This window comes from Sebastes fasciatus, chromosome 1 (assembly GCF_043250625.1).
Source record: "Sebastes fasciatus isolate fSebFas1 chromosome 1, fSebFas1.pri, whole genome shotgun sequence".
In the NCBI taxonomy this organism is placed as follows: Eukaryota; Metazoa; Chordata; class Actinopteri; order Perciformes; family Sebastidae; genus Sebastes; species Sebastes fasciatus.
In genome coordinates, this window is record NC_133795.1 from 16,283,149 (window position 1) to 16,309,471 (window position 26,323).

General features: G+C 40.5%; 2 protein-coding genes across 9 annotated transcripts; both read right to left on the reverse strand.

Annotated features, from left to right (window-relative positions):
- Positions 1-175: 175 nt before the first annotated feature.
- On the reverse strand, positions 176-10,528 carry atf7b (activating transcription factor 7b). Of its 8 annotated transcripts, none has more exons than XM_074633214.1 (12): positions 10,378-10,528; positions 8,873-8,934; positions 7,695-7,791; positions 7,392-7,519; positions 7,131-7,274; positions 5,800-5,957; positions 4,149-4,242; positions 3,913-4,032; positions 3,561-3,683; positions 2,460-2,648; positions 2,246-2,351; positions 176-2,115 (listed from the first exon to the last, which is right to left on the reverse strand). In XM_074633214.1, the coding sequence occupies exons 1-12, from the start codon at positions 10,475-10,477 to the stop codon at positions 1,880-1,882; spliced, it is 1,557 nt and encodes a 518-aa protein (XP_074489315.1). In that variant the 5' UTR covers positions 10,478-10,528; the 3' UTR covers positions 176-1,879. The 8 variants fall into 8 exon arrangements, with proteins under 8 accessions (XP_074489315.1, XP_074489352.1, XP_074489297.1 ...); XM_074633251.1 differs by having other exon boundaries at positions 176-2,142; XM_074633196.1 differs by having other exon boundaries at positions 3,561-3,710.
- Positions 10,529-11,488: 960 nt separating this feature from the next.
- larp4ab (La ribonucleoprotein 4Ab) lies at positions 11,489-24,447 on the reverse strand. The gene is made up of 15 exons (XM_074633263.1): positions 24,029-24,447; positions 20,891-21,029; positions 20,315-20,561; positions 19,925-20,061; positions 19,422-19,525; positions 18,807-18,917; positions 18,290-18,343; positions 17,334-17,546; positions 16,945-17,048; positions 16,518-16,751; positions 15,238-15,289; positions 14,966-15,124; positions 14,730-14,857; positions 14,439-14,625; positions 11,489-14,073 (listed from the first exon to the last, which is right to left on the reverse strand). Exons 1-15 carry the CDS (start codon positions 24,029-24,031, stop codon positions 13,702-13,704), a joined length of 2,244 nt encoding a protein of 747 aa, XP_074489364.1. The 5' UTR covers positions 24,032-24,447; the 3' UTR covers positions 11,489-13,701.
- Between the last annotated feature and the right edge of the window lie 1,876 nt (positions 24,448-26,323).

The following is a 26,323-nucleotide window of genomic DNA, read 5'->3' on the forward strand; positions in this document are numbered from 1 at the left end:
AGAGTCTTAAAACTGTAATAACTGCATTTGTGGCTATATGGAGTCGTGTTTCTGGCCATGTAATATTTGACTGAATCAGAACAGTAAAGTTGTGCACGTAAAACCAAAACAATGAGCTGGAAGATGCTACATGAGAGGCAGAAAGTGGGGATAGGTGGAAACATGCTGATGAGCGTTTCTTTTTCATTCATTTATTTTATTATTTGCCCGAGACAACTTATTCATTAGTTGAGACTATACACAAGTATTTTTTTCCCATCTTGAAGCCTGAGTATTTGACAAACTCTCTCCATACAGATATCAGACATTTTTTCCATGTGGTTCAACCTGTGTTAAACACATAAAAGACATCTACTGTATGCTCTTTAACAAAATAAAAGGGACATACTAATCACATGATGGAAAAAAAAAGCCTTACATGCCCACAGAGAAAAATAAACATCTGGCAAAACAATGTTATTAAAAAAAACACACAGAGTGACAAGGGGAAATAAAACCATGATAGTCTTGGAAGTACACTGCGGTATAAAATAATTTGCATTTAAAAACTTAAAATTTCAAAAGAAGCACCTTGCACAAAGTCTACTTCATAATACAAGACAGCTTTTCAAATGTTGGAAAGCACCTTCTCTACAGATGTGCACACATCACTGATCTCATTCATTCACGAATACTCATCTTCACATTTTCTCTGGTCACCTCATAACTTGAGCTTTCAACTGAAATACACCAAACCCCTCTCTGCGGCTGGGCTACACACGACAAATAAATGCAAGAACATTGATATTCAATAGAAAAATATATTGCACTACTCTTTTCCTCAACAGAAATGCCAGGGTAAATGATTTAAAATCTATTATGTTTGATTATCATTTAAAGGCCTTCTAAAGCTAACCATTCAAGAGTGTTACATTAGGACTGAGGATGGAATCCTTACATAACAAGGAACATTTTTGCATCAGTAATTTGATGTTTTAAAAACAGAAGAAAAGCAGATCAATAAACAGTGATAGTATGATGAAGCACAAACAAACAGTGGTATTCTTCAGCCTCGAGTAATCCATGCAGTCAACAGGGTTTGATACATATACGACTAATGTGATGATATCCACTCAAATGGGTTAAAACTGATAGTAAAATAAGTCAGCTCACGCACTCACGGGGTAAACTGTGTACACATCGATAATTTGGTTTGTTACGCACTCAGCTGACTAAACAGTCATGTGTATTTAAGGAGAATTAACTCAAAAGGGAAACGGACAGAAAACCAAAGGACAGGTTCGAAAAGTAAACATAAAAAGAGCGCAAGAAAAACGTTCCAGGCTGCTTTTTTTTACTGAAATCAGCCAGCCAATCTCTCAGCGTACTTTCACTGCATAAGCAAACATTATGTCGACCACAATCAGGCATAAAAATCTTTCATACAAATGAAAAATACAAGTCAGCCTGGAAAACAATCAACCTCATCACAGCCAGCGTGTGGGACTCAAGTTGGACTGAAGCTGCATTTTTAAGTGAAATGAAAATGTACTGATGATTTTGACTTAAAAACAAATTTTTCATCCCAATCTAAAAACATTTTCCGACTGTCACGACTGACGAAATGACCCCAAACCCTGCAGAGTGAGTGTCCGACGTGTTATTCATATTTACATACGGAGAGTGACGAAGCGTCTCTGAACAGGGAGCCTGCTGGGACTGGAGGGTTTGACGGAGGCACTGTGCCGTGTCTGTGTGATTATCATTGGCTGTGAGGGGACGAGAGTATCGTAGTCTGGGGTGGGGGTTTGAGGGCAGGTCCCTCTTTCTCTCAAACGCTTTGCCCCAGTCCGGCCTCCAAATGCCACTCGAGTTCATACTGGCTATCTGTGTCGGCACATCATCTCGGGGCTGACTGTGGCTGCGTCGCCATGACAACCCCTCCCGGCTGGCCCGATCCCATGCCGGCTAAAACCGACATAGCCACCGCCTCTGCGGCGCGGACGCTCAGCCCGTTGATGGTGGCCCCCGGGCTGGAGGCCGAGGCGGGCGGTGACGGCCCGTGCTGGATGACTGCCGCTGGGGAGCCAATGGGTTCACTGGAAGTATCCCTGGAGGTTTCCTCTCCTCCTGCAGCTAGAGACAGAGACAGAAACATTCACCCTTAAGAGAGGTGAGCGAGTAAAAAGAATGCATTAGATGGATGAGATGATAGATGGATTCCTGACAAAAGAAGTCGTACAGTTGTTCAGCTTTTTCGGGTTACCTAAGAAAGCCGCCTTCTTCTGCATGACAGTGACCGGGCAGTCTTTGTGGGCCAGGAGGAGCTGCTTCAGCTGTGCCACCTCGTTCCTCAGTAGGCCCACTTCATTCTGATGGCAACACAAAAACACACAGCACACAAATCATTCCCAGCGCGACCGATCTGTATGCATATTTAATTTACCGATACAACCCTGGAGGGAAAATGGAAGACTCACCGCCAGGGAGACATTCATGTTGGCGAGATCGTCCGCCTTCTTCTCCAAAGAGTTGACCCAAATCTTTCGTTTTTGCCTGCAGCGGGAGGCGGCCGCCCGGTTTCTCTCCAGGAAGCGCTCCCTCCTCTCGTCGGGGTCCATCTCTGAAGCTCGCCGCCGCCGGCCTCCTGTTGGCTGAGCAGGGGACACCTGGGGAATGAAGGGGGGGGGGGAGGCAGTGAATACTTTTAGGTCACATGCATGTCCTGAGTTTTAATTTTTGCTTTTGCTCAAAAGGCACAAGTATTACATAATGTGGCAGACACAGAGGCACTACGTAGAGGCTGAAAGGTTTTCATTCAGCAGTGACACAACATTTTCTGTCAAGCATCTAAGACTAAAACACTGAATGCAATACTCATCTTTAACATTGAAATATCAATTTATTAACATTCGTTTAGTGAACATAATAATTATCTCCGCCAGGCAATCATGTATTTGGTCGTGTGCGTGAGTTTGTGTATCTGTTTGTCCAGCTAATCTCGAATACTACTGGACCCATCAGCCTAATATTTTTTGTGCACATTTATGACTGCATGCTCGAGGACCTCTCGTGGTTGCGGTGATTCACAATTTTTGAACACATTTGCATAAGTTTGGAGCGTTATTTAGCCTCCTTCGTGACAAGCTAGTATGACATAGAGTATCTTCACTCTAGCTTTAAAACTGAGACCGTTACAACCTAAAAATCCAAAGTTGCGTTAATGCGTTAAAGAAATTAGTGGTGTTAAAACACATTTGCGTTGACGCGTTATTATTGCGTTAACTTTGACAGCCCTAATAATAATAATAATAATAATAATAATAATAATATAACCTGCATATTGTCTCCCCTTCATTCCACTACCGACATACACTCCGCTGGACAAACAGCCTGCTCTGTTGAGGTTAAGGGGGCTGAATGTTTGATATTCAAGACAGAAATAGGCTGCAGTATTATTTCAGGCGCCCATCCGTTCTATAAATTTATGTCAATAAAAATGTTCCCCTTACACTGTAGACATTTATGTGTCTGATCCTAGTTATGTATCTACATGTAAGCTTATGCAACATGCGTATTACCTGGGGCTGGGCAGGTGATGGTGCATCAGAGTTTTGAGTGGGTTGTTGGCTATGTTCCTGTCTCTGGGGGACAGCAGGGTTAGATCCTGCCCCCCCACCAGCCCCATCCTGTGCTCCTGGGCCCTGATGAGTTAAAGCTGCCTTCAGCCGCTACAAAGACACACAGACTTGTAGGTAATCTATCACTAAAAGAGCTGTTAACATTGTGATGCAAATTTCATCATGTAATACGACACATTTTAAGTGTAGAAGCTATTTTACAAATGTAAAAAAAATTGTTTATATAACTGAAAAATATTTTTTTCAGAGCCTGCAGCCTACAAAATGATGCAAATATGACTGATCATCTCACCATCTTGGTCTCAGCGTGCAGACTATACCCAGATGGGGAGGATGAGCCACTGCTGGCACCGCCAACTGGAGGTCCTGGGATCCCAGGGATATTAGGCACTGAGTTCACTGGCCTCGCGAGCTCCACGTTACAACAAATACACAAGAGAGAGAGAGGAACAGACGGAATATGGTAAGTTTAAAGAAAAATTATTTTAAAATGTATTATGTTTTATCCATGTTTTGAAAATGGCTTACAGATATAACTGAGGTCATCTGCACAGGACTGGGCAGGAGAGGGACTGTCTGCCCGTTGGGAAGCCTCACCAGTGGATAAGCGCTTGTTGGGGAGCTGTTAACAAAATCAGATACTTGTAAATGGCTGCTCCTCCATTCTGTGCCCATTGACAAAATACAGATTAAGAGCCAGGTTGACAACTGACACTCTCTTTAAGTGGTAACTGTGCCAAGCCTCTCAAGTCCCAATGAAACGGCAGTTGGAGCAACAGAATATGTGGGCGAGGTATCATCTTGAGAGGGATTTGATTAGATCTCTCAACAGTAGACATAACTTAGCGAGTCTGTGCAGAATCGCAGCAATATAGAGCTGTAGAGGAATATTAACCTCCACCCACACCTGCGTTGTTGGATCAGGAAGCAGAGGATGATGGAGAAATAAATGAATTAAACCGTAACCAGAAAAACACATTAGTGAGAAAGAGAAAATCCAAACAAAAATGTACCGCCTCAGTTTTATGTCTTTGCCAACCAGTTAAGTTGCAGTTTACATCCATGTCCAAAATGTCATCACTCTATTATTTTATCTTGTCAGGTATTAATGTTAAATTGTCATAATTAGCATATGAATTCTTGACTTATGGCCAAAAACATGTTTTGTGTGGTCACAGTGACCTTGACCTTTGACCACCGAATTCTAATCAGTTCCTCCTTGAGTCCAGGTGCACGTTTGTACCAAATTTGAAGAGATTCCTTCCAGGCAATCCTGAGATATCGTGTAAACAAGAATGGACTGGACATACGGATAACCCGAAAACATAATGCCTCCGGCCACGGCTCTTGCCAATGCAGAGTCAATAAAAACGTGTTTTTTGACGTCACAGTGACCTTGACCTTTGACCACCAAACTCTAATCAGTTCATTTTTGAGTCCAAGTGGATGTTTGTGCCAAATTTGAAGAAATTCCCTCTAGGCAGTCCTGCAATATTGCATTCACAAATGGGACAAACCTGAGGTCACAGTGACCCTTAACCTCCAAAATCTACATATGTACGTGCGGACGGACAACCCGAAAACATAATGCCTCTGACCACGGCTATCGCCGCCGCGGAGGCATAAAAAACAAACTGAATCTAATTAAAAACAACCAGTGGCCAGCAGTATGCAAGTATACATGTTGTAGTAATTTAACACATGTAAGCTCACAAAATAGTATTTTTAGAGGCATAAGGAGCTAAAGCAGGAGCAGCTCCTGTGTCATCCAGCTTAGCAATGATTTCTGTCAAACAGTAGCCTCAGTCGATGTGGGACTCATGAAGTAAACATGGCCACTTGCAACACCATGTGCTACCAAATACATCTTCTGACCGAACTTTGGATAGTTAGCCTATCTAGACATGTGTGACATCTATATCACCAACTACCCAGGAGCCCAGTGATGGTCACGACGATGGGGGGGGGTCTAGAGATAACAAAAATTCTACCTACAGAAGACTGAAATCTTTCTACTTATTCTGAGCTAAATTTTCCCACCAAGCTAATATCCAATAACTTCCCAAAGCTGACAATCTTTTGTGTACATTTTCCCAGAACTACTTCAGTCTTAAGTTGTTTTGCAAATACGACCCCAGGCCTCAAGAAATGCAAACAACAGGAACACACTGATGTTTACCCGAGCTGTCTGTTGGAGGGCGGCGTTTGCGTGATGACAGATGTTGGAGATGGCAGAGTTGGGTGTAGTGCGTCATTGCTCAGGTGAAGGGGAAGAGAACCTGGACGCACAATGGTTGGAGTGGGGGCAGAGCTTTGCACCGGCTTTGTGATAATCTCCTGTTGAAAAAACAAATAATAATAAGAAGATATATCTTCCATTCATAAATATATTTTGTCTGCATGAACAGGGAAACAGTTATTGATGTTCAAGTGGCAAGTCTTAAAGGGTGACTCCATCTTCTTCTTTTCCGGGTTTTTCAAATGGAAACGCCCACTCCACCGTTAACAAAACGCAGTGACGTAGGTTACCAAAGTACGCTAATCAAAGCTAATCAATAAGGTTATGATTAATGTGAATGCTGGCGCTAGCTGAGTCAACATTAGCTGTGCTAAGTTTTGAGATAACTGAAAGGGATAGTTCAGATTTTTTGAAGTGGGGTTGTAATGTACTCCCATGTTCTGCGAGGTAAAATTACTGTTTTGTCAATGGAGTCTGGTGGTTTTGAAGAGAGCAATATAACGGCTTCAGTTCCCTGTCGGAAAGGGCTATTTGACGGCGAGGTAAAGTGACTGTAGACGGGAGCAGCAGAAAAACATATTTTAGTCACCTAAGAAATGGCCCACCTAAAAAAATCTGTATAAGTTTAAGTGTACGCTTTATTTACAATATTTTCACTGCTTTACCGTGCCATCAAATGACAGGGAACTGAAGCTGTTATATTGCAGTCTTCCAAGCCACCAGACTCCATTGTGAAAAACAATAATTTTACCCCGCAGAACACAGGAGTTGCTGGTCTACTGCTGCATCGATCAGTTAGTTTGTTTGAGTTATTGTGTGACTTTCGGATCCGAGCAAACTTGGCTTTCACACAGCAGTACATTGCTTAGCTTCCATGCCGGTACTCATGTCTGCTTCACCAAACTGGGAGCATACCGACCGCCATCTAAGTTACTGTACGTAATACACTGACTATGGACAAGGATATATGTATATACAGTATACTGTATGTAGCAACATCATCATGCAGAAACTAGCATCAGGTCATGTGGGAAAATGATTTTAGAAAGTCTTGGAAAATAGTATTTTGACGCTAAAACATACATACTTTGACCAAAACCTGTCAAATGTTCAGATTTGAATACATAAGGAACACCACTAGGGAGCTCCAGAATGATATAAAAACCTAAAAAAAAATAATAATAATAGTGGACCCGCCCTTTAAGCAAGAGGAAATCTGTAAACCAGCTTGCTAGCCACACGTAAGCACAGTTTGTGGAAATGCACTGTACCTTGGCTCTCCCCCTTGAGTCTCCGCTGTTGTCTGACATGCTGGAAGAGGAGTCTGGACTTCCTGGAGAGGAAGAATCCACTTGTAAAGGACCCTCATCCTCATCTTTTACTTCAGATGGTGTTTGTAAAGGTGCAGAATGAGCCTGAGAGCAGAAGATGAATATACCCTTTCAGATCATCTAAAATAATATAATGTGTCTGATAACCTGAGGAGACCAACAGTGTGGCATGTGCATTTATCCTTTTTTTTTTACTTTTACCGCGTGTTTTGTCCTCTGGTCGTCGTCGTGTGCTTTAGTAAACTCATGTTCAAAGGAGCTGGCTAGCTCATTGAATAGCCCAACCTCCTCACAGTTCTTCAGGAAACGTGTGGGTGTGGGTGTTTGGTCTGCAAAAGAAAAGCATATATTACGTTAGTCAAGAGGGTAACAGGACAGAAATATCTCCTTCCCACAGACATCCCACTAGTACATCAATACAGGTGTTCAGAGCATTGACAACTTCATTACTCTGCAGTTCAGCTTCATTTAACAAAATACTAATGTAAAAGGTAATGTCATTACCTGCGATGATAACAGAGTCTGTTCTGGCAGGACCAAATTTTAATGTCATTTCATGCTTGTGCTTGTGGACTGACAGATGGTCTTCATTTGTGAATCTCTGCAAAAAATAACAAAACAGATGTACAGAAAATGTAATATAGTATATTAAAGAATATAAAGTGTAGCATCAGTGTGTCTACTGTGATGCCGACAAATGACAAAGAATTCATCAAAATAACTCAATTATAGATGATGTGAGATGAACAATAGCACCTGCTTTCAGCAGAGATGGTCCACAGTGAGGTACGGTTTGATCATTGTCTACTATTTTGGCATTTGTACAGTAGCTTAAAGGTGGATTCTGCGATTTTTGGAGAAAGATCGTCGATATTTGAACTCAACACCCAAACAAATACACCCCTACCATACGTTAGGATGTGCCAGGTTTACCATCCCTCTCGCTCCCTTTGCCTCTCTTTATACATCCATGGCCTTTCCCCTGTCCTGGCTGGAATAGTGTTGTGTAAGGCTAGGCTATATGGAGAAAATCAAATATTACAATATTTTTGATCAAACACCTCTGTATCGGTATTGTGACGATATTGTAGGGTTGGTGCTTTTACAAAATATTTACACAATGAGATTTCTGATAAATAATCATCAGTATTGTGGGTATAATGACTAAGTGGGCAAAGGCAAACAATAGAACAGCTAGAATAGTCAAATTACATCACTCTACTGTAATGCCTTTAAAACCAGGAAAAGACAACTCTTATGCCATATTACGATATTATGATATCCAAAATCTAAGACAATATCTAGGCTCATTTCACGATATCGATATAATATCAATATACAGCTCAGCCCTAGTGTTGTGTGGCTCGACCTAAGCCATTTCTTTTGTCTCCCATTTACAGATCCAGGACTGTGTATGAACACCGGATTATTTCTTTCAGACTGCGAGGAGATATTCGCAGAATTTGACAGAAAGAGTATCGGATTAGAATCGCAGACTTCACCTTTAACTGCAAAAAGTTCGCTGTAAGCTAAATTGCAGTGAGCCCATGTAATAATAAGAAAGAGGCGAAAATTTGTTTCAGATTTCTGGGCTGGATGATCAGAGCTGTCAAATTTAGAGAGAGTGAAAGAGGGTTGTTACTGAGCTATGCACATGAATAAATGCATTCAGAAATCATTACCTGCCCACATCCAGGGGCAGTGCATACAAAAGGTCGATCATCCCCCATCTCAGACAAATGTTCTGCAAAAGAGAGCAAAAAAAACAGTATTCATAAATGCATATGGAGGCAATCAAACAGCTTACTAGGACACCATATTCAAGATTCAAGATTCAAGATTCAGGAACAGGCACAATCATGTGAAATGCATTTTGCTGGGAAGCTCCATTAAAATAATAAGTTAAATTACAATTATAAAAGGAAATACTTTGCACAAGGGCGTATTAAGAATATATACAGGCATATTAAGAACATATACATTAAGAACATATACAGTATAAGATATATATTTTGTGTGAGAAGGTGTGGTATGAATTATTTATTTAAAAGTCTGATGGCCTGGGGGAAAAAACTGTTCCTCAGTCTGCTGATTGAATTCTACTGAACGATTCAATAGTGTAACTTGTTATTGATCTATACTGGCTTTATATTGACAACGATTATCCAGAAGAAAATGCTCAAATGTCACTGTCTCTATTATGTTAGCTTGTGTTTTAACATGATAATGTGTTGACCTGCAGCATCAGTCTATAACGTTATAATAACATGACTACCATGCACATGTGCTCACCTGTCACCAAGAAACGAAGGAATCCATATATTACTGGTTGAATGCTACTGAATGATTCAATAGTGTAACTTGTTATTGATCTATACTGGCTTTGACAACGATTATCCAGAAGCAACCAAAAAACGCCCAAATGTCACTGTCTATTATGTCAGCTTGTGTTTTAACATGCTAATGTATTGACCTGCAGCATCAGTCTATAACGTTATAATAACATGACTACCATGCACATTAATTGCATGTGCTCACCTGTCATCAAGAAGGTAGAAAACACCCAAGTGACAACTGGTTAGGAGGTAAACAGGCCGAAGACTGTGGGCCTGGTGGGAACATTGGTTTCGGTCTTGGGGACTAACGATGAGGCAGCAGAGCCAAAGCAAGCTACCCTACACTGTCATCAAGACATCGGCGGTATCTGGCAACCACTGGAGGTCGTTGGGCCATGTAGCTAGTTAGTGGATATAGGTTGAACACTCACAGTGCCAATTATTATGCTAGCTGTGACTCTATGAGAGATGGGCCTCAGAGCTAGCATCGCTAACTACACCAACAGACTCTGTTTCAGTAACCTGACAGCCGTGTCATTATGAGGAACGTGTCAGCTAACATCATGGAGACTAATAAACACATAAGGGAGGGGCGGATACGCCTCGCAAAACGAAAATAGTCACAGTCACAACACAGCTAAGCTAAGCTGAGCTAAGCTAACTGCTAACCGTTGAAGTTAGCAGCCGAACGTTAGCACGCTAATGCTAATGCTAAAGCTAAAGGAAGCTAATGATACTAACCTAAGATCGCGTGGGAACATCACACGTTTCGCGGTTAATTTACTGAATATATTTGGAAAAAAATTTCACATTTGTTTACGTTAGATGATCCGTAATGTGAGTGAACTCACCCGGTCGGTTCCACAGCCTCTGGACGGCCCCCTCCCTGCTCCGCTGCTCCGGACGGTGCTGCTCTGCTGCTACTCGTTGTTGACACTCTGACACCTCCATCAGTAGCAGCCAGTATCGCGAGAGCTGGAAAGCACGGGGGAGTGTGACGTTACGTATTTTACGTAACATGGTTGACGTCGATACGTGAGACCGAATCCACTGGTATTTAACCGGAATCTTTACATATCCTTAGACTTTTGCATTAATTTACCACTTTTATAGGCTATATATATGTATATATATACACATATATATATATATACATATATATACATATATGTGTATATATATATATATATATATTTGTGTACGTATATATATATATATATATATATGTATATACGTATATATATATATATGTATATATGTATATATATATACATAATGTTTTAAGGTTATTTCCGGACATTACTTGGCAGCTCCATTAACAAACGTTACATTCTAGTGTGGCACGACATGCGCATGTCTGTCACTGTCAGTTTTGCTTTAAAGGTCCCATATTATGCTCATTTTCAGGTTCATGCTTGTATTTTGTGTTTCTACTAGAACATGTTTACATGCTGTAATGTAAAAAAAAAAACTTATTTTCCTCATACTGTCAGCATGAATATGCCTGTATTTACCCTCTGTCTGCAACGCTCCGTTTTAGTGCATTTTGACGGAATTGCAACAGAATTGCGTTGCTAGGCAACAGCTTGGGTCCATGTGTACTTCCTGTCAGCTGATGACATTCACATACACTGCAATGAATATTGATTCATATTTGATCAGCGCTGCCTAGTTTGACTATTTCATCGGAGTTCACTGACAGCTGCCATCGTTGAAAGAACAGCCAATAAGAACGCTCTCTCTGAACTGACCTGTGATTGGCCAGTCTCCCGTCACAGGCTAGATTTTTTAAAGCCTGAAAACAGAGCCATGATGATGTGCAGAAGTCTAGTTTTCGCTCAGAACACTTGAATTACAATATGCTGAAAGGTTATGGAATTGTTGCCCAATGATGCCAAAACAATCTGTCTACTGCAGGTTTAACATGTAGTGCAAATATAGCTACACAAAGTACAAGTCACAGCTGTTTAAAAATAAATCTTTATTTCCATACCTCAGGCTCAACAATAACAATCACTTAATAAACCAGTGTGTACTTGGCTGAAAATTGCAATGTTTGATTGTGAGTTATAAGCAGAGTTCTGTTATAAGACTGAAATTGCATTGACAAGATAACAAAATAAACTGGATCAGACACGTAATGGACAAACAAGCATGCACACACACATTAAACTCCATTCCAACCAGCCCTGCAGCTAAACCTAAAATACACCGAGATTAACATTGAGTAGGATCTAGTGTCTCCGAGTGTCATAAACGGATAATGTTGGATTTTGACGACCAACTAAACAGCCTCGTTCAGGGTGACAAATTGATGTGCTCACAACTCTTGCACTCTTTATACTGAAATGAAACACTCTTAAGGCACTGGATGTTTGGTTTAAGATAATAGTTCCATGTAGTCTGAAGCAGAAGCTATATCTCTCTCTCTCTCTCTCACACACATGTACACAGACATGATATACAGAATACACAGGAGACAACTGAACTACTACTGATAACAAGACAAAATACTGTACACTGCACTCAAGTCTTGTGATAAAAGGATAGTGCATTTCACTAATTCAAACCATCACAGGTACAGGCTTGTTCTGCTCATTGTTGAGCCATGAGTGGCTGATCAGTATCCAGTTCAGTTGTCAATAACCAAGTAGCTTTTCTCAGATCAGTCTACACACCAATTTACTAATATTACACAAACATTGAATAACATGAGAAGAAAAACACAATTACAGAAAAGGAAACTCGTCTACAGCAGGATAAACAAGTACATTAAGAACCTGGATCAAAAAGAAATCTGTATATACACACGCTTAAGGAAATGTACTACATAGACATTTACCAAAATCAAGCTTGGTTTTATGCCAAAAGGACTACATTCGTCTGAAGCCCTAATGCATCCAATCAAAACTGATGACGCAGGCAATGTAACAGAATCAAGTCTAGACACTGGCCAAGGCATCAACCATCAAATCGCTATGTTAAATCAGCAAGAGGCCACAAAATTCTATTGTGGAAGAAAATCCGATTTCTCCTCCTGAGGTTCCTCACATCATCCAATATGTTTTAATAATTCACATGCTAGTCACCAGTTAAGGACACCTTATTCTTCAAGATCTACCATCCTACTCTAAAAACCTTTCCTGAAACTGAAAAGACAGAACCAGCCAGGCCTGAAATAAAAGTTAGCCATCAAACCCAGTAATCTTGCTGTGAGAGACACACACCAGCATTAAGGACATCTGATAAAACACAGAGACAGTCTTTCTGCTCCTGCTCACGTCTAACAACCCTCAGCAACAGTAGGTTATTTGGCTGAAAACTGAGTTTTCATGCTCTACAATTTTTACAAGACATACATATTTGCACAGGAGTTAAATCACCGATTAAATCCTGCCACAACGACAAAATAAGCAGATCTACTCTAGTAAGAATACAGGGCTCATTTCAAATGTTAGTAGTACTGATGTAATTCTGCATCACAAAGACAACTACTGCGAAAACATTGAAGGATTATAAACATTACACGACTCAATGGTCTGAAATCCATGTCATATTCGTTAGCATCATTTGGAAATAATTTCTACATAAATAATTTAAATTCTTCAAAACATTGCTACTCAAAGTTCAAACCTCCTGTAGTTAATCACACACCCCAATGTTTCTATTATTCTGCCGGGGATTCAACATCTTCCATTTCATACAGTATATAATCATATATCCTTGATTTCAATGCAAAACAAATTAGATAAAAAAGCTCAAGATGAATCACCTGCCAACAATAACCGCTCAGAGAGAAATCAAATGTGCCTCATTGGTCATTTTGGAGGTTGACAGCGCTTACTAAATGTTAGAATACCTTATATTTAAAAGTAACAAGATCCCTCTTTTTCCCTCTTAAACACACACACACTACAGATTCAGCCCATTTATGGAGGCATCTTTTGGGAACATCATGGTAATATTACTTTAAGCAAAGTATGTTTTTTCAAGTCAGCAGACTATATGTATTATCCAAAAAAGGGATATCTATTTACAGTCTTTCTAAATAATTTCAGGTCTGCAACAATATTTGGATTCTTTGAAAAAGTATGCCAAATGAAATATATTCTGTCTATTTACATATATATAAATTTCTGTTTTAGTTCATGATTTATAGGTTCCTTTTCCTTTAGTTATTTTGGTGACCGTGGGGGAATGTTTTGTTCTTTGCCACTGCGTCTGGCTCCCCGGTGTGGGGAAAACGGTTTGCCAGTATTCAGGCCTCTCTGATGCTCCCGAGCCTTCAGCCCTGCAGATCGGACTTGGCCGTTCGCTCCTCTGAAGGAGCGTAACGGCTGACGAGGAGGGCGGCCGTCTCTGGGTTTGTCTGCTCTGTCTGTAGTGCGCCTGGAGTTGGGCCGAGTCTCCTCAACCCTGTTGACCTTGAGCTCTTGCAGGGGTTGGCTGGCTGAGCAGGCGGGAGGGGAGGGAGAGGCCGTCTGTGCTGGTGGCGGCTCCTTGGCCATCCTCTGGCACACCTCTGCATAGCTGAGCTTTCTTTCCCCCTGGTAAGAGAATAATGGGTGAAAGTTTTAAATCAAGATGTAAAATAAATGATTAAGAAACAAAAAGAAATTCATCATATGTGTAATAAACACAAAAAGACCATATAAAATAGTCCATCATTGACACAGTGACCATTAAGATCAATGGCAGAGAAGTGGATAATGCTGCAGTGGTAGTTTGAGAAGTTGCTTTATACATCTGACTTGTACATAATTGAACAGAATCACAATACCAGCCACACGCTGTCACGGCTGGTAACAAAAAACAGTCTAAGGGGGTCTTGGAATGATGCATGAATCAACAGGGAGCTATAAGATGATGCTGCCAGCTAATGTGGCACTCATGATGAGAAGGCAGGCCTTACCAGGTCCGATGTTGGAGATGTTGGAGTTTGGGGAGATGGGGAAGGTGCTTCTGTGGAGACAGACTGGTTGCAGGTGGAGGGAGCCGCTTCAGAGGCTGTTGGGGAGGCAGCCTGCGAGGACGAGGATATTTCTTCCTTTGGAGTAGGAGGCTCAGGTATATCCTCTTCTTTCACTGGAGGAGAAACACTAAAATCGACATAAAAAGTTTAAGATATGTCATTTTAAATTCATAATAAATGTATTTGCCCTTTTTATTCACAGACATTTTATTAGCTTGAAGTACACTTTACCTTGGTGGTACCACTGTGAGCGGCGTCACAGGAGCAAGCTTAGCAACTGGGGTCACAGAATCTGGCTTTTTTAAAGCATCTTCAGAGACGTTTGTGTGTCGGGTCTTGTTAACGTCTTGGCTCGTAGGCTGAAATAATCAAGAATTTAAAATGATGTGCATTTATACAACTGTTACTTAAATGCTGCTTACATGACTCTTCACAGTAAAAGGTATCAAAGAGGACAAGATTTTTACCTTGTTGATCACCTTTATGCCACGCACAACATCAGAAAGGCGCATCTCTGGCATAGTTTCTCCCCGCGTGCTGACCACAGATCCCGGCAAAGGAGGGAAATTGGAAGCTGCCAGGTCAAACTTTGGTGGAGGAGGCACCTCCATCACAGGAACGGGCCTCTGTAATTTTCATTACAGTTTAAGCGTAAATGTGTGAAGCTTACCACAAAAACACGCAACATACGTTATTTAAAAATAAATAAATAAATGGGTAAAAGAGGAAATATGCTGACCATGTTATGTTCGTCTTCTCTTTTCCTCCTCATGCCTCTGCTGCTACCTCTCCTACAATGAAGACAGATCGTTTTACATTAGAAGGTTTTACATATGAAAGTTACATTTATATGTAAGAAACATCACCACAAAGAATGCAATGGGTTGCATTTCCTTGGAACTGATTGTGAGCTGATTCCACTAACTGTTTTAAATCTTGGCAATATAACTTTGAGAGGTGCACAGAAAGTACAGGACAAGATACAAAAACAGAAAATTATTCACACCACATAACACAAGCCTAAATGCGTATTAACCTGTCACATTTTGGTTGTAAATCTCCATATTGAGTGTAGGGTTAGGCAACTTTAGATGCGGCATGTGGTAGCTCAACCAAAGATTGGCTAGTAGTCGTTGCCTTCTTGGCAGAATTTGTTAAGTTTATTGCAGATGAACAAGATTGGTGGAAGGTTGGTAGGGTTAATGATTACAACTCAGATGTGGATGTTTTCATAAGGATGGCAGTCTTGTTATAGTGTTCTCATATATTATCACAATGTTCTGAGAAAAACTTTTTTGGCTGGACCGCAGAGGGTCAACCCTTCAAAGGTATTGAAGTCTGTCACTGAGTGACTGACTGACAGTGATGAAGTTACACGATTCGTTGGCCGAGTATTGGAGTTTCTTGATTAGCTGTTGAACTTTCAAAATAAAAAAGGCAGGGAACAGTCCTTTATGCAAATGAGCCCGTCCAGCGCGACGCGTCTGGCTCACAAAACTTGGACGAAGTTGTCAAACTAGGTGATCTAGTTCTAAAATGAAACGAGATTCAGCAGTGGCATAGCCTATTTCTCGCTTAAAATGTCTTCAGAAGTAGATTTTGGTGGATTGTTTAAATGGAATAACAAGTTTACGAGCAGACCGCCATGTTGTTTCCAGTCCACTAGTGTCCTCATCGGACCTGGTGGACCTCTGGATTTAACATTATAGACATGACCACTGACAATTTGTCCAACAATTTGACCACAAATTCACAGACTGACCATATACGGCCGAGCCATATACTCAGTTTTAACCTCGTTTAAAAATGTTGCTATGCATGTTGTCTATATGAATGGAAGAAAATTACAGATCTATTGGAGATTTAAATTTTGTTGTGGTGTCATAATAAACCTTATTGTTGATATGGCACACTGGTTAACAAAAAAAAAATAATCGAAAAAAAAATAATCATGCACTTCATAACAAAAGGTTGCCGACCCCTGCCACAGTGTTAATAAGCAGGATAATATTCCCTCACCTGCCACGTGCAGCCCCGCTCAGATATCCACTGGGTATGGTAGCCTGTGGAGAAGTGTCTTTAAGGCTGAAGGAGAGTAGAGGGGTTGTCGCTGAAGTGGTGCCAGTCGGCGTCCCTGATGTCTGGAGGGGCCGTGGACTCAAGCGACCAGTCAGGCTGTCCATCAGGGTCCCCGGGGCCATTGAAGAAGATGGGGGCACGTCTCCAGGCCTAGGGTGACCCTTAACATGGTTTCTGGGCATACACAAAGGACACACGTATGTTACTACTGACTACTACCATGAAAAGGCACATTTTGATACTTAAGCCAAATTAATATCCTTTACACGTGCTTAAAATGTGATATATGTTACATGAAAGAGAGTTAATCAAGTCTGAACAGCATTACTATGAATGAGGGAGTTGTCATGTCATGACTTGCACCTACCGGTTCCCGCTCATAGGTTGATGGGTGCTGATGGAGCTTGAGTTTGCTTCGTAGTTCCCAGGACTGCTGTAACCATTCATGAATCCGCTGTGTGGGAAAGGTGCCTAGCAGTGGAAAATCAAATTAGACCATAAGCTCCGTAAAAATCTCTCTGGTGCTCTGAACCATAGACAAAATATAAAGATGCAAGCTCCTGTATCCAGCATATTATATATGCACTGCACAATACATCTATATATGGACTGAAGCTGATATCACATTTAATGCAATATACACTGCTATGAGCCCCCTGACACAATTCATGTGTTATGAACAAAAAAAACAAAAAACGTATACATTTTTTTTTTTTTTTTTACAAGGCATTCTGAACAATACATTGAGGTTCTTACCAGTGGTGTTTCAAAGTAAGGCATGACGGAAGGGTTCCAGGAGGGAGACACCACGGGGTATACAGGGTACTGCTGCTGAGGGCTGTACGCCTGCTGCATGTAGACCGGGGAGCCATACTGAGCCTGTGGTTGGGCATGCTGATTGTACACACCTGAGTCCACACTGCGGAAGCCATTCTTACCAAAGAACGTGTTAATGGCCTTAATGCGGGCCTGGGGGGAGAGGGAAACAAGACAATCAGGTATGTTTGCTAAGAGGGAAGATGTGACACCTCCACTGTACCTATGATAAGTAGCGCTGTAGATCTGTCTATCGTCCTTTAGTCCCCTCAGATCTCATAATCTCACGGTCATTAGGTCATACAACACTGCACTGACTAGGGGAAAGAAGGGGGGAGGGAGAGTGAGTGGGTGGGAGAGTAAAAGAGGATGAGGGAAAGTAGAGGTACAGTGTAGAAGCAGAGATACAGCAGATTGATGAGGAGCTACAGATGAAAAGTTCCTCCCAGCCAGCCACAGTGCATATGGGTCCTTCCAAGCGCGATACTGATCATCACTGGGGTTTAGACAGCATTGTTAATACGTCAGAGCCTCATTTGTTTTATCAGGGGCAGACAAGGTCAAATCAAAGTCCAACTGAAAAAGGATGTATTAGGACCTGAAATGCAAAGGTAAATGTCACATTGTGATAAGAAGGGATATCAAACTGTCTGGAGATATAGGTGTGCAACAGCTCCTTGCTTATCAAGTCTCTGTGCACACAAATCCCAAGGTCACTCTTGAGGCTACAGCCTTGCCAGAGAGTCGAGACGTGACAGCTGACACAACTTGTGTAACACGAGGCTTGCTGGGTTCCAAACTACTGTCTAAAATAGAACCAATAATAAGCAGTGATCCAGCCTGAAATAAAAACTTAACTTAGTAACGTACTAAATAAAGTCAGTGACAGAACTCACCATGATTGGTTTTCCCTGGAAAGTTTTCACTTCCTCTCTTAGGTATCTGTAAGCCTGAGGACAAAAAAGAAAAGAGCCAAATATTCACAATACTGTAAAATCGGCATTGTTCCCTTTCAAATGTGAGTAATAAAAGCTTTCTCCCCCTACCCCCTCACTCCCAGAGCACTACTAGTAAGATGTTCAGTGCTCATAATTGTAAACTTGCACATAAGATGAAGTTGCTGTAAAAAGGCACACAATTTCTTGAAAGCATCTACCCTTAAAATGCTGCATTTAACAAAGTGAACAGGCTAATCAAGAATTAGCTTATCCAAATCTTGCACCCGCACCAAGGTCATATTAGTCGCCTTTGGTCTCAAAGAATAATGGAACCAGAGCAAATAACAGCCACATCTAATGAGTAGTTATATCATATACGTCAATAGAAAATTATATATGGCATTGTAATAAAATTATACAGTATTATGTTATTATGCAAGTTGGTCAAAATTTAAAAAGAAATGTGGAGACGTACCTGTTGTGCATCCATATCTGACTGCAATGTTATGTACCAGTTGCTGTTGTGTGCAATCTCAACACTTAACACTTTTGGACAGTTTTCACTCTTAAAAAGAGCCTCCACTTCCTGTGAAAGAGATGCAATGCACGTATTATACATTTCTCCCTCCAACACTGAACTCCCATCAGGTCACTCTGCAGGCTCTGTGATAATAAATTGTCAATGAGCCATGATATACCCACTACAACAAATTAATCCACAAAGTTTAACATCAAAATACAGTGGGGCAGGTACTACACATCACTGTCTTTAACTTCTGGTCAGCAGCTTTGTCTGTAAGTATCAGCATGTGGGAGCACCTAGTTGGTAGGATTTACTGTACAGTTAGATGTAGGGACGTCACGAGATCCGATACTTCAGGACCAAGTTGATGCCAAAATTCTTAAAACGTGTCGGTACTCATTTTTCTTCAGTACAGCAGGTACCCTCAGAGCTCGAGACTAACAGTGTAATGGTTCGTGGAATTTCACTGGTTTCAACTACTCCATTTCTGGTATTGTGACATCCCTGGTTAGATGAGTGGCCGGTGCGGAGGAATGTGCTTAGTATGCAGTATGGAGCTTTCTTTACCTCAACTGGTGTAGTCTCTGGCACCTCTCTCAGAATAATGATGCAGCGACTGTGGTTTGGCCGAACCTTCTCTCCGGTTTCATCAACTTGCACCATGGGAGAGCCTGTAACAAAGACACAACCTAAATATAAGTGTGTTCACCATTACATTTATTTTTTGCTATATTTAATTACATATTTATATATACATTGAGTCATTTATTTATGTATTCATTTATTTTTGATTTTGGCAGGTTCCATTCTCCATAGAAATGTCGTTCAGCGTTTCAGTTTATTTTACTCTTAGTTAAGGTGGTCACTTATTCAACAGGGAACCACCAGAATTAACAACAGCAGGAGACCCTTTATTTCAGACATGCATTTTCACCCCATTCCACTAATGTTATGAAAAGATTTAAGTTCAGAACATTTTAAAGTTGTATCTGGATTCTGTGTGTAAATTTAAGTGTCAGTGAATCTGCAAGCATTTCTCACAAATACAGGCAGAAGAGCAGCAATGGTACCTCGCAATACATCCAGAATGAGGTCCATGTCAGTGGTAAGGGCTTTGATGTCCTCCATGCAAGCAATGGTCCAGATGGGAACAAACTGATCACTGTCCATCTGGGATATCAGGTACAGATCCTTAGACAGGTTCTCTCTGAAAACACCCAAAACAACATTGGGCAAAAAACGTCATTCAAAATGTCAAAATAATTGAAGTAAATTTAATCAAGGGCTGTTAGACCAGAGATTCATACCTCTAAATGACAGCACTTCAGGTATACTAATATACTTCATTGAGGAAATAGCTGGTTCTATGCAGTATGACACACATCCAAAGGCAATTCAATTACGAAACAGCTGCAATTTTGTGGTATAAAAAAAAGATTGTACATTTCTTCACTACTAACCTAGAAAAGCAGAACTCGAGCTGTTTCTTCAAAGACTCTCTCAGGCTCTCCTCAGACATCGGTTGTTCCTTAGCAGCATCACCATCTACGGCTGAGTCGCACGGTGGGTCAAAGACTAAATAACCCAAGTCAGGGTGGTCAGTGCCATTCACAAGGCCCTCTGTCGGTACAGACGCGCAGTCAGCAGTGCTGTCAGGGTATTCAGCATCGTATCCTTTTCCCCCGGAAGAGGGAACGTCTGCGTAACCTGAGATAGTGGAGGCAAGCAGGAACAAAATGTTTGAGAAATAACGGTCATGTTTAGACAACAGCATCTCATGGTCTAAACAAACGTTGTCATGCTTTATCTTTGTTCATAACCATGACGATCAGAGTTACAACAGTTTCATCAAATGCCACATTTTTCTATAATTATCTCAGTAACGATCAATAAATACGTATATGTGTCACACATTAAGTATATCCCCATACTTAGTGATGTACCAGTGCAGTGGGGACAGGAGTTTGGTTTATATTAATGACAAATATACATGAGGTGAAGAAATTCTCTGCACACAGATATGAATAAGCTCATACCGTCGGTCATCTCAGCGAGAGGAGGGCAGGTCAGCGGGCAAGGAGAATCCTCAGTCCCCTCTGGGACGTCATTCTGGTGGGCAGGGATCTCCTGCCACACTTTAGCATTGGGGTTCAAACCTGCTCCGTTTGTGGTAACCTGCAGGATTATAAGAATATACTGTGTTACAGAAAATATGTACAATATTTTGGGTACACTTTACACAGTGTGTTACAAGATACAAGTGCAGTTAGAGCAGGAAGCAGTGTTTTGTTCATCTTCTTGATTTTGAAACAGTCATATTTTACATGGTTGGATGTCATTTTTACATGATGGGATGTAATGTGCTCAGTGTCTGGAGTTCCCTGCCCTGCGACTGATTTCAGTGGAGGGGAGGGACAACAAGAGACATTTTTAAATATAGATCACCATGTGAACGGAGTTGTGTAGTGTGAAATTGTTAAGCAGTGTCTTGTATAAACTACTAATAGGCGAACAGAGCATCTTTCTACTACATAGAACAAATTATCAAATACACACACCTCTTGCTAATCACTGCTTATGTGCATGCTTTCCATGACTGCAAGTCCACCGTTCATACAAGATAACTTGTTTAACATCAGAGATAGAGAAAGACCTTTGAAACAAGAGCAATTTCTACACAGTAAAATGCCTTGGTTTTGACCAAATGACATGCATCAGATCCATGTCCTATGTGAGGGAACTCAGGAAAAAATCAGCAACCAATTACTAAATAATGAAGAAGGTATGAAAGCAGTTTTTACATGCTGCAAGTAGAGCTGTCAAAGTTAAAGCGATAACGCATTAATGCAAATTCATTTTAACACCACGAATTTCTTTGACGCAATCGATCTTCCGGAGGTTGTCCCAGGCTCAGTTTTAATGCTATAGAAGATACTGGCACCGTATGAAACCATATGTACCCTGTACCAACCATGTTTGGGAGGAGGCAAAATAACGCTCCAAACTTCAACCATTTTCAAAGCGAACCCTTAACCTCTGACCTCAAGATATGTGAATGAAAATGGGTTCTATGGGTACCCACGAGTCTCCCCTTTACATACATGCCCACTTTATGATAATCACATGCAGTTTGGGGCAAGTCATAGTCAAGTCAGCACACTGACAGCTGTTGTTGCCTGTTGGGCTCCAGTTTGCCATGTTATGATTTGAGCATATCCTTTTATGCTAAATGCAGTACCTGTGAGGGTTTCTGGACAATATTTGTCACTGTGTTGTGTTGTTAATGATTTCAAATAATAAATGTATACATACATTTGCATAAAGCAAGCACATTTGCCCACTCCCATGCTGATAAGAGTATTAAATACTTGACAAATCTTCCTTTAAAGTACATTTTGAACAGAAAACAGAAATGTGTGATTAACTTGCAATTACTTTTGCGATTAACTATGGACAATAATGCGATTAAATATTTTAATCGATTGACATCCCTGGTTGCAAGACATTTGGGCATTTTTAAGTTACTATTACTCAACAACACCTCAAAATAACAGCATTTAAGCTCCCACAACATTCAGAACCAGTTTTTCCTTCTTTGAAAAGGCCTCAGCTCTTCTTCTCCTTCACACATACACACACACCCAAAACAAACCATCCGACTTTGAGGCTTCCTTATCACTCTCACCTCGCCTCTCACACGGTCACATGTTACCTTACATGGCGCAAGTCTGCCTCTGAGCTTCCAACTAGTGATGGGAATTCCGGCTCTTTTTAGTGAGCCAGATCATTTGGCTCAGCTCACCAAGAAAAGCCGGCTCTTTCGGCTCCCAAACGGTTCTTCATTTTACCACTTCTGCCTTTTATTGTTTAGCCAAATTTAGCACTGCTTTGACCTATGATTAGTACGTGTGCAGATATATCACTTAAATGATTCAATATAATTATACTAAACCTCATAACTTCCAGAATACCATGATTTTACATGCTGCTTCGTTTCTGACTGTCACTCATCTATTCGCGCACCGCACTCCTCTCTCTCCTGCTCTGTACCTGTAGATGACCAGCGCGCCGCGCACCCCCGCCCCTCCCTGCTTGATGGTAAGATCCTTGTCTGTCATCACCTGATTGGTCGCATAGATGTCATTAACACAATATTCAGTCACAGTCAGTGCATGAGTGCCCGTGGTGCGGAGAAGATCATCCTATCATTCTGCATTGAATTAAAAAAAAAAAAAAAAAAAAAACGGCTCTCGGAGGGGAGCCGGCTCTTATCGTTCACTTAAAAGAGCCGGCTCTTTGAACCGGCTCGTTCGCAACTGACACATCACTACTTCCAACGTGACTAGAAACAAGGCATTTTGTGACCTGTCATCCATTACAAAACCTTTAAGTGTGCTTCAGTCACTGATGCAAAAACCAATACACGAAACTGTAGTCTCATAACATTTCAGTCCAAACCTGTCTTGATATCCAAAAATGTGGCAACAACTCAGCTGTTTGCAGCGAGGCAAAGCAGCGTTGCTCTGAAGGGGGTCGGGAAGAAAAGAGCACATGGTGCCGACGTGCCCGCACAACCATATGCGACCATATGCAAACAAATATCTTTAATTAAAAAGAGCTGGATGCAAAACGTTTGCGCTTTAATTGATTAACCAAATCATCATTGTTTCCCCTTGCAAAGTTGGCGTCTCTGCAGCGTACTGCCATGACCTTTATTACGTTAAGTAGCTAGTTAGCTAACATCTAACACTAATCACGTGTAGTAGTCGTTACACATGAACGGTAAAAAGAAAATTAACTACACATTTAGAACAACTTGTAATGGAGTGTCCGTTTCCCCCTGTTCATAATACTGGTAAACACGTGTTGACTCCATTAATAGCTGCTGTTAGCTAACTAGCTTAACTTTACCAGCAGGACCAGTTAGAACCGGCCTTTACTTTACACTCCTAAAACCTGAGCTTGTATTTGTTTGACAAGGTTTGAAAGTTAACACACGATTAACTGTCCGTGTATATGATAAAAATCGGAGAATGATTAATTAACAAGCTTTAATACGTGTAAAAGTTACTACAAAAAGCAGTAAAGCAGTTTTGATCGAGTCAAACTGGAAGGACGCAAACAGGTTGTTAAGCTAGCGTGTCCTCTCTCTCTCCCAGGCCCCAAACACTCACCATGCTGCTGCTGCTTCAGTCCTCGTCTTCTTCTTCTTAGTGTCGTTGTTTTAATTTAACTTCGTTATTCTTCGTGAAGGCTTTATTCTAGATATGTTGGTATTTATTAGAGTGTCTCCGTCGTCGTAACTACGGTCTCCCAGGTAACGATATTCGAACGTGCTCCAGCTCCAACGGTTGCGTCCGCGTGGACCTCAACTTCTTCTAATTTATAACACTAACAGCTGTTTTCACTGTTTCTTAAAAAGCGTTTCCCATTTGACGACTTAAAGCTCAGTTCCTCATCCCCGCAGGTTCAGCTTCATCCAGCATGTGACAGCAGCTGCGTCCTCTGTCTGTCTGTCTGTCTGCACCGTAACGTCTAAACAACAGGCTGCTGCTCTCTACCGCCCGGTAACTATGCTATGCTAACACACCGCAGCGTAGCAACGCCTGCGTGTGACCCCTAGGAGAGAGGACAGAACCACGGCTACCGGAGCAGAGGGCGATGCGCTTATTATGAGACATGGGAATAACACACACAGCTGGTTGATACTGAATTATGTTTTAGCTGACATTACAAACAAAACGAGTTATTATTACTGGCTGCTCTCACTAAGATGGGTGGATATGACAAGACAAGGTGTAAAGTTTGGGCTCTTTAGCCACTCTCCAGTGGCTCCCTGTGGATTTTTAAAAATGGAAATGAATAACTGTTTTTTGTTTACATTTTCATTTTTATTTATCATTGTTGTAGGTCTATGGTACGACGGTACAACGGAGTATTAGGGCCACATTGAGGAAAAAAAATAAATCTGAGTTTTCGAGAATAAAGTCATAATATTACGAGAATAAAGTCATAGGTTTATGAGAAAAAAAGTTGTAATATTATGTAAATAAAATCACAAGTCTATGAGAAAAAAGTTGTAATATTATTAGAATAAAGTCATAAGTTTAAGAGAAAAACGTCGTAGTATTATGAGAATAAAGTCATAATATTATAAAGTAGTAATTTTACGTGTTATTTTCTTTTTTCTCGTAAAGTTATGACTTTATTCTTGTAGTATTACGACCTTTTTCTCTTAAAGTTATGACTTTATTCTTGTAGTATTACGACCTTTTTCTCTTAAAGTTATGACTTTATTCTTGTAATATTCCGATTTTTTTCTCGTAAAGTTCTGACTTTATTCTTGTAATATTACGATTTTTTCTCGTAAAGTTATGACTTTATTCTCGTAATATTACAACTTTTTGTCTCGTAAAGTTATGACTTTATTCTCGTAATATGACTTTTTTTCTCGTAAAGTTATGACTTTATTCTCATGTTACAACTTTTTTCTCGTAATATTATGACTTCATTCTGGAAATCTCAGGTTTTTTTTCCCCTCAATATGGCCCTAATACTCCGTAGTACATTGTCACTTTGGCCCTCACTGCATTAGACTTATAAACTATATACTTGGACTATAAACTGTGTTACCTTCATCACAATGCTCAGTTTTTTTTAAATTATTTTACCTAAAATGGCTCTTTTGATAGTAAAGGTTGCCGACCTCTGTACTAACCTGACCTTACATCAGACCTAGACCGAAAGAAAATATGGTGCCAACCTTCTAAATATCTATAAATAAGGAAGGAAGTGACTTTTCAAATGATTCATCACTTTTATCCCTCCAAGGTATTTCTACGATATTTTAAAAAAGAAATTGTTGTGGACTGCTCATTTTGTCAACTGGTTGCAGAAGATTTATGTCATCTATTTTGGTTTTGTCCCCAAACATTTGCACTTTTATTTCCCAATATATTAATTCAGATATAAATTTTCCCTCTCCTATGAAAATGTATTTTTTGGCTTCTTTTCTTACCCTTCTGCCAAAGCATATCAATATCATATTATTAATTTGATGTTATTACTTGCAAAAATCTCATATTCATAAATCTAAATTTTCCAATCATAAACCATCCTTTTTTCCATCTTTGAAAATGAACTCAGTCAATACATGGCTTCAATCTTATACTCTAAAAATAGAAAGGCTATCAAAACCACACATCTATGTACAATGTATAACATTTTTATGAATTGATTTATGTTCTCTGTCAGTGCTTTGATCCCATGGAGTTGACCTTTTAGATATAAAATGTCAGCACTTCATTTTATCCTATTAGACATTTGTGTAAAATTCTGTCATAATTAGCATAAAATTCTTGAGTTAGGGCCAAAAATGTGTTGTGTGATGTCACAGTGACCTTCGACCACCAACCTGTCCAGGTGGACATTTGTGCCAAATTTGATGAAATTCCCTCAAGGCGTTCTGA

Excerpts from the sequence above, each read along its gene's own strand:
- atf7b (XM_074633184.1), bottom strand. The coding sequence starts at position 10,477 with ATGGAGGTGTCAGAGTGTCAACAACGAGTAGCAGCAGAGCAGCACCGT. Across the intron at positions 2,649-3,560 it reads CATCACCTGCCCAGCCCCAG|GTGTCCCCTGCTCAGCCAAC; the intron begins GTAATACGCATG and ends TTCATTCCCCAG. Across the intron at positions 2,352-2,459 it reads ACATGAATGTCTCCCTGGCG|AATGAAGTGGGCCTACTGAG; the intron begins GTGAGTCTTCCA and ends TGTTGCCATCAG.
- larp4ab (XM_074633263.1), bottom strand. Across the intron at positions 20,562-20,890 it reads TCTCGCTGAGATGACCGACG|GTTACGCAGACGTTCCCTCT; the intron begins GTATGAGCTTAT and ends CCACTATCTCAG. Across the intron at positions 17,049-17,333 it reads CTTACTTTGAAACACCACTG|GCACCTTTCCCACACAGCGG; the intron begins GTAAGAACCTCA and ends TTCCACTGCTAG.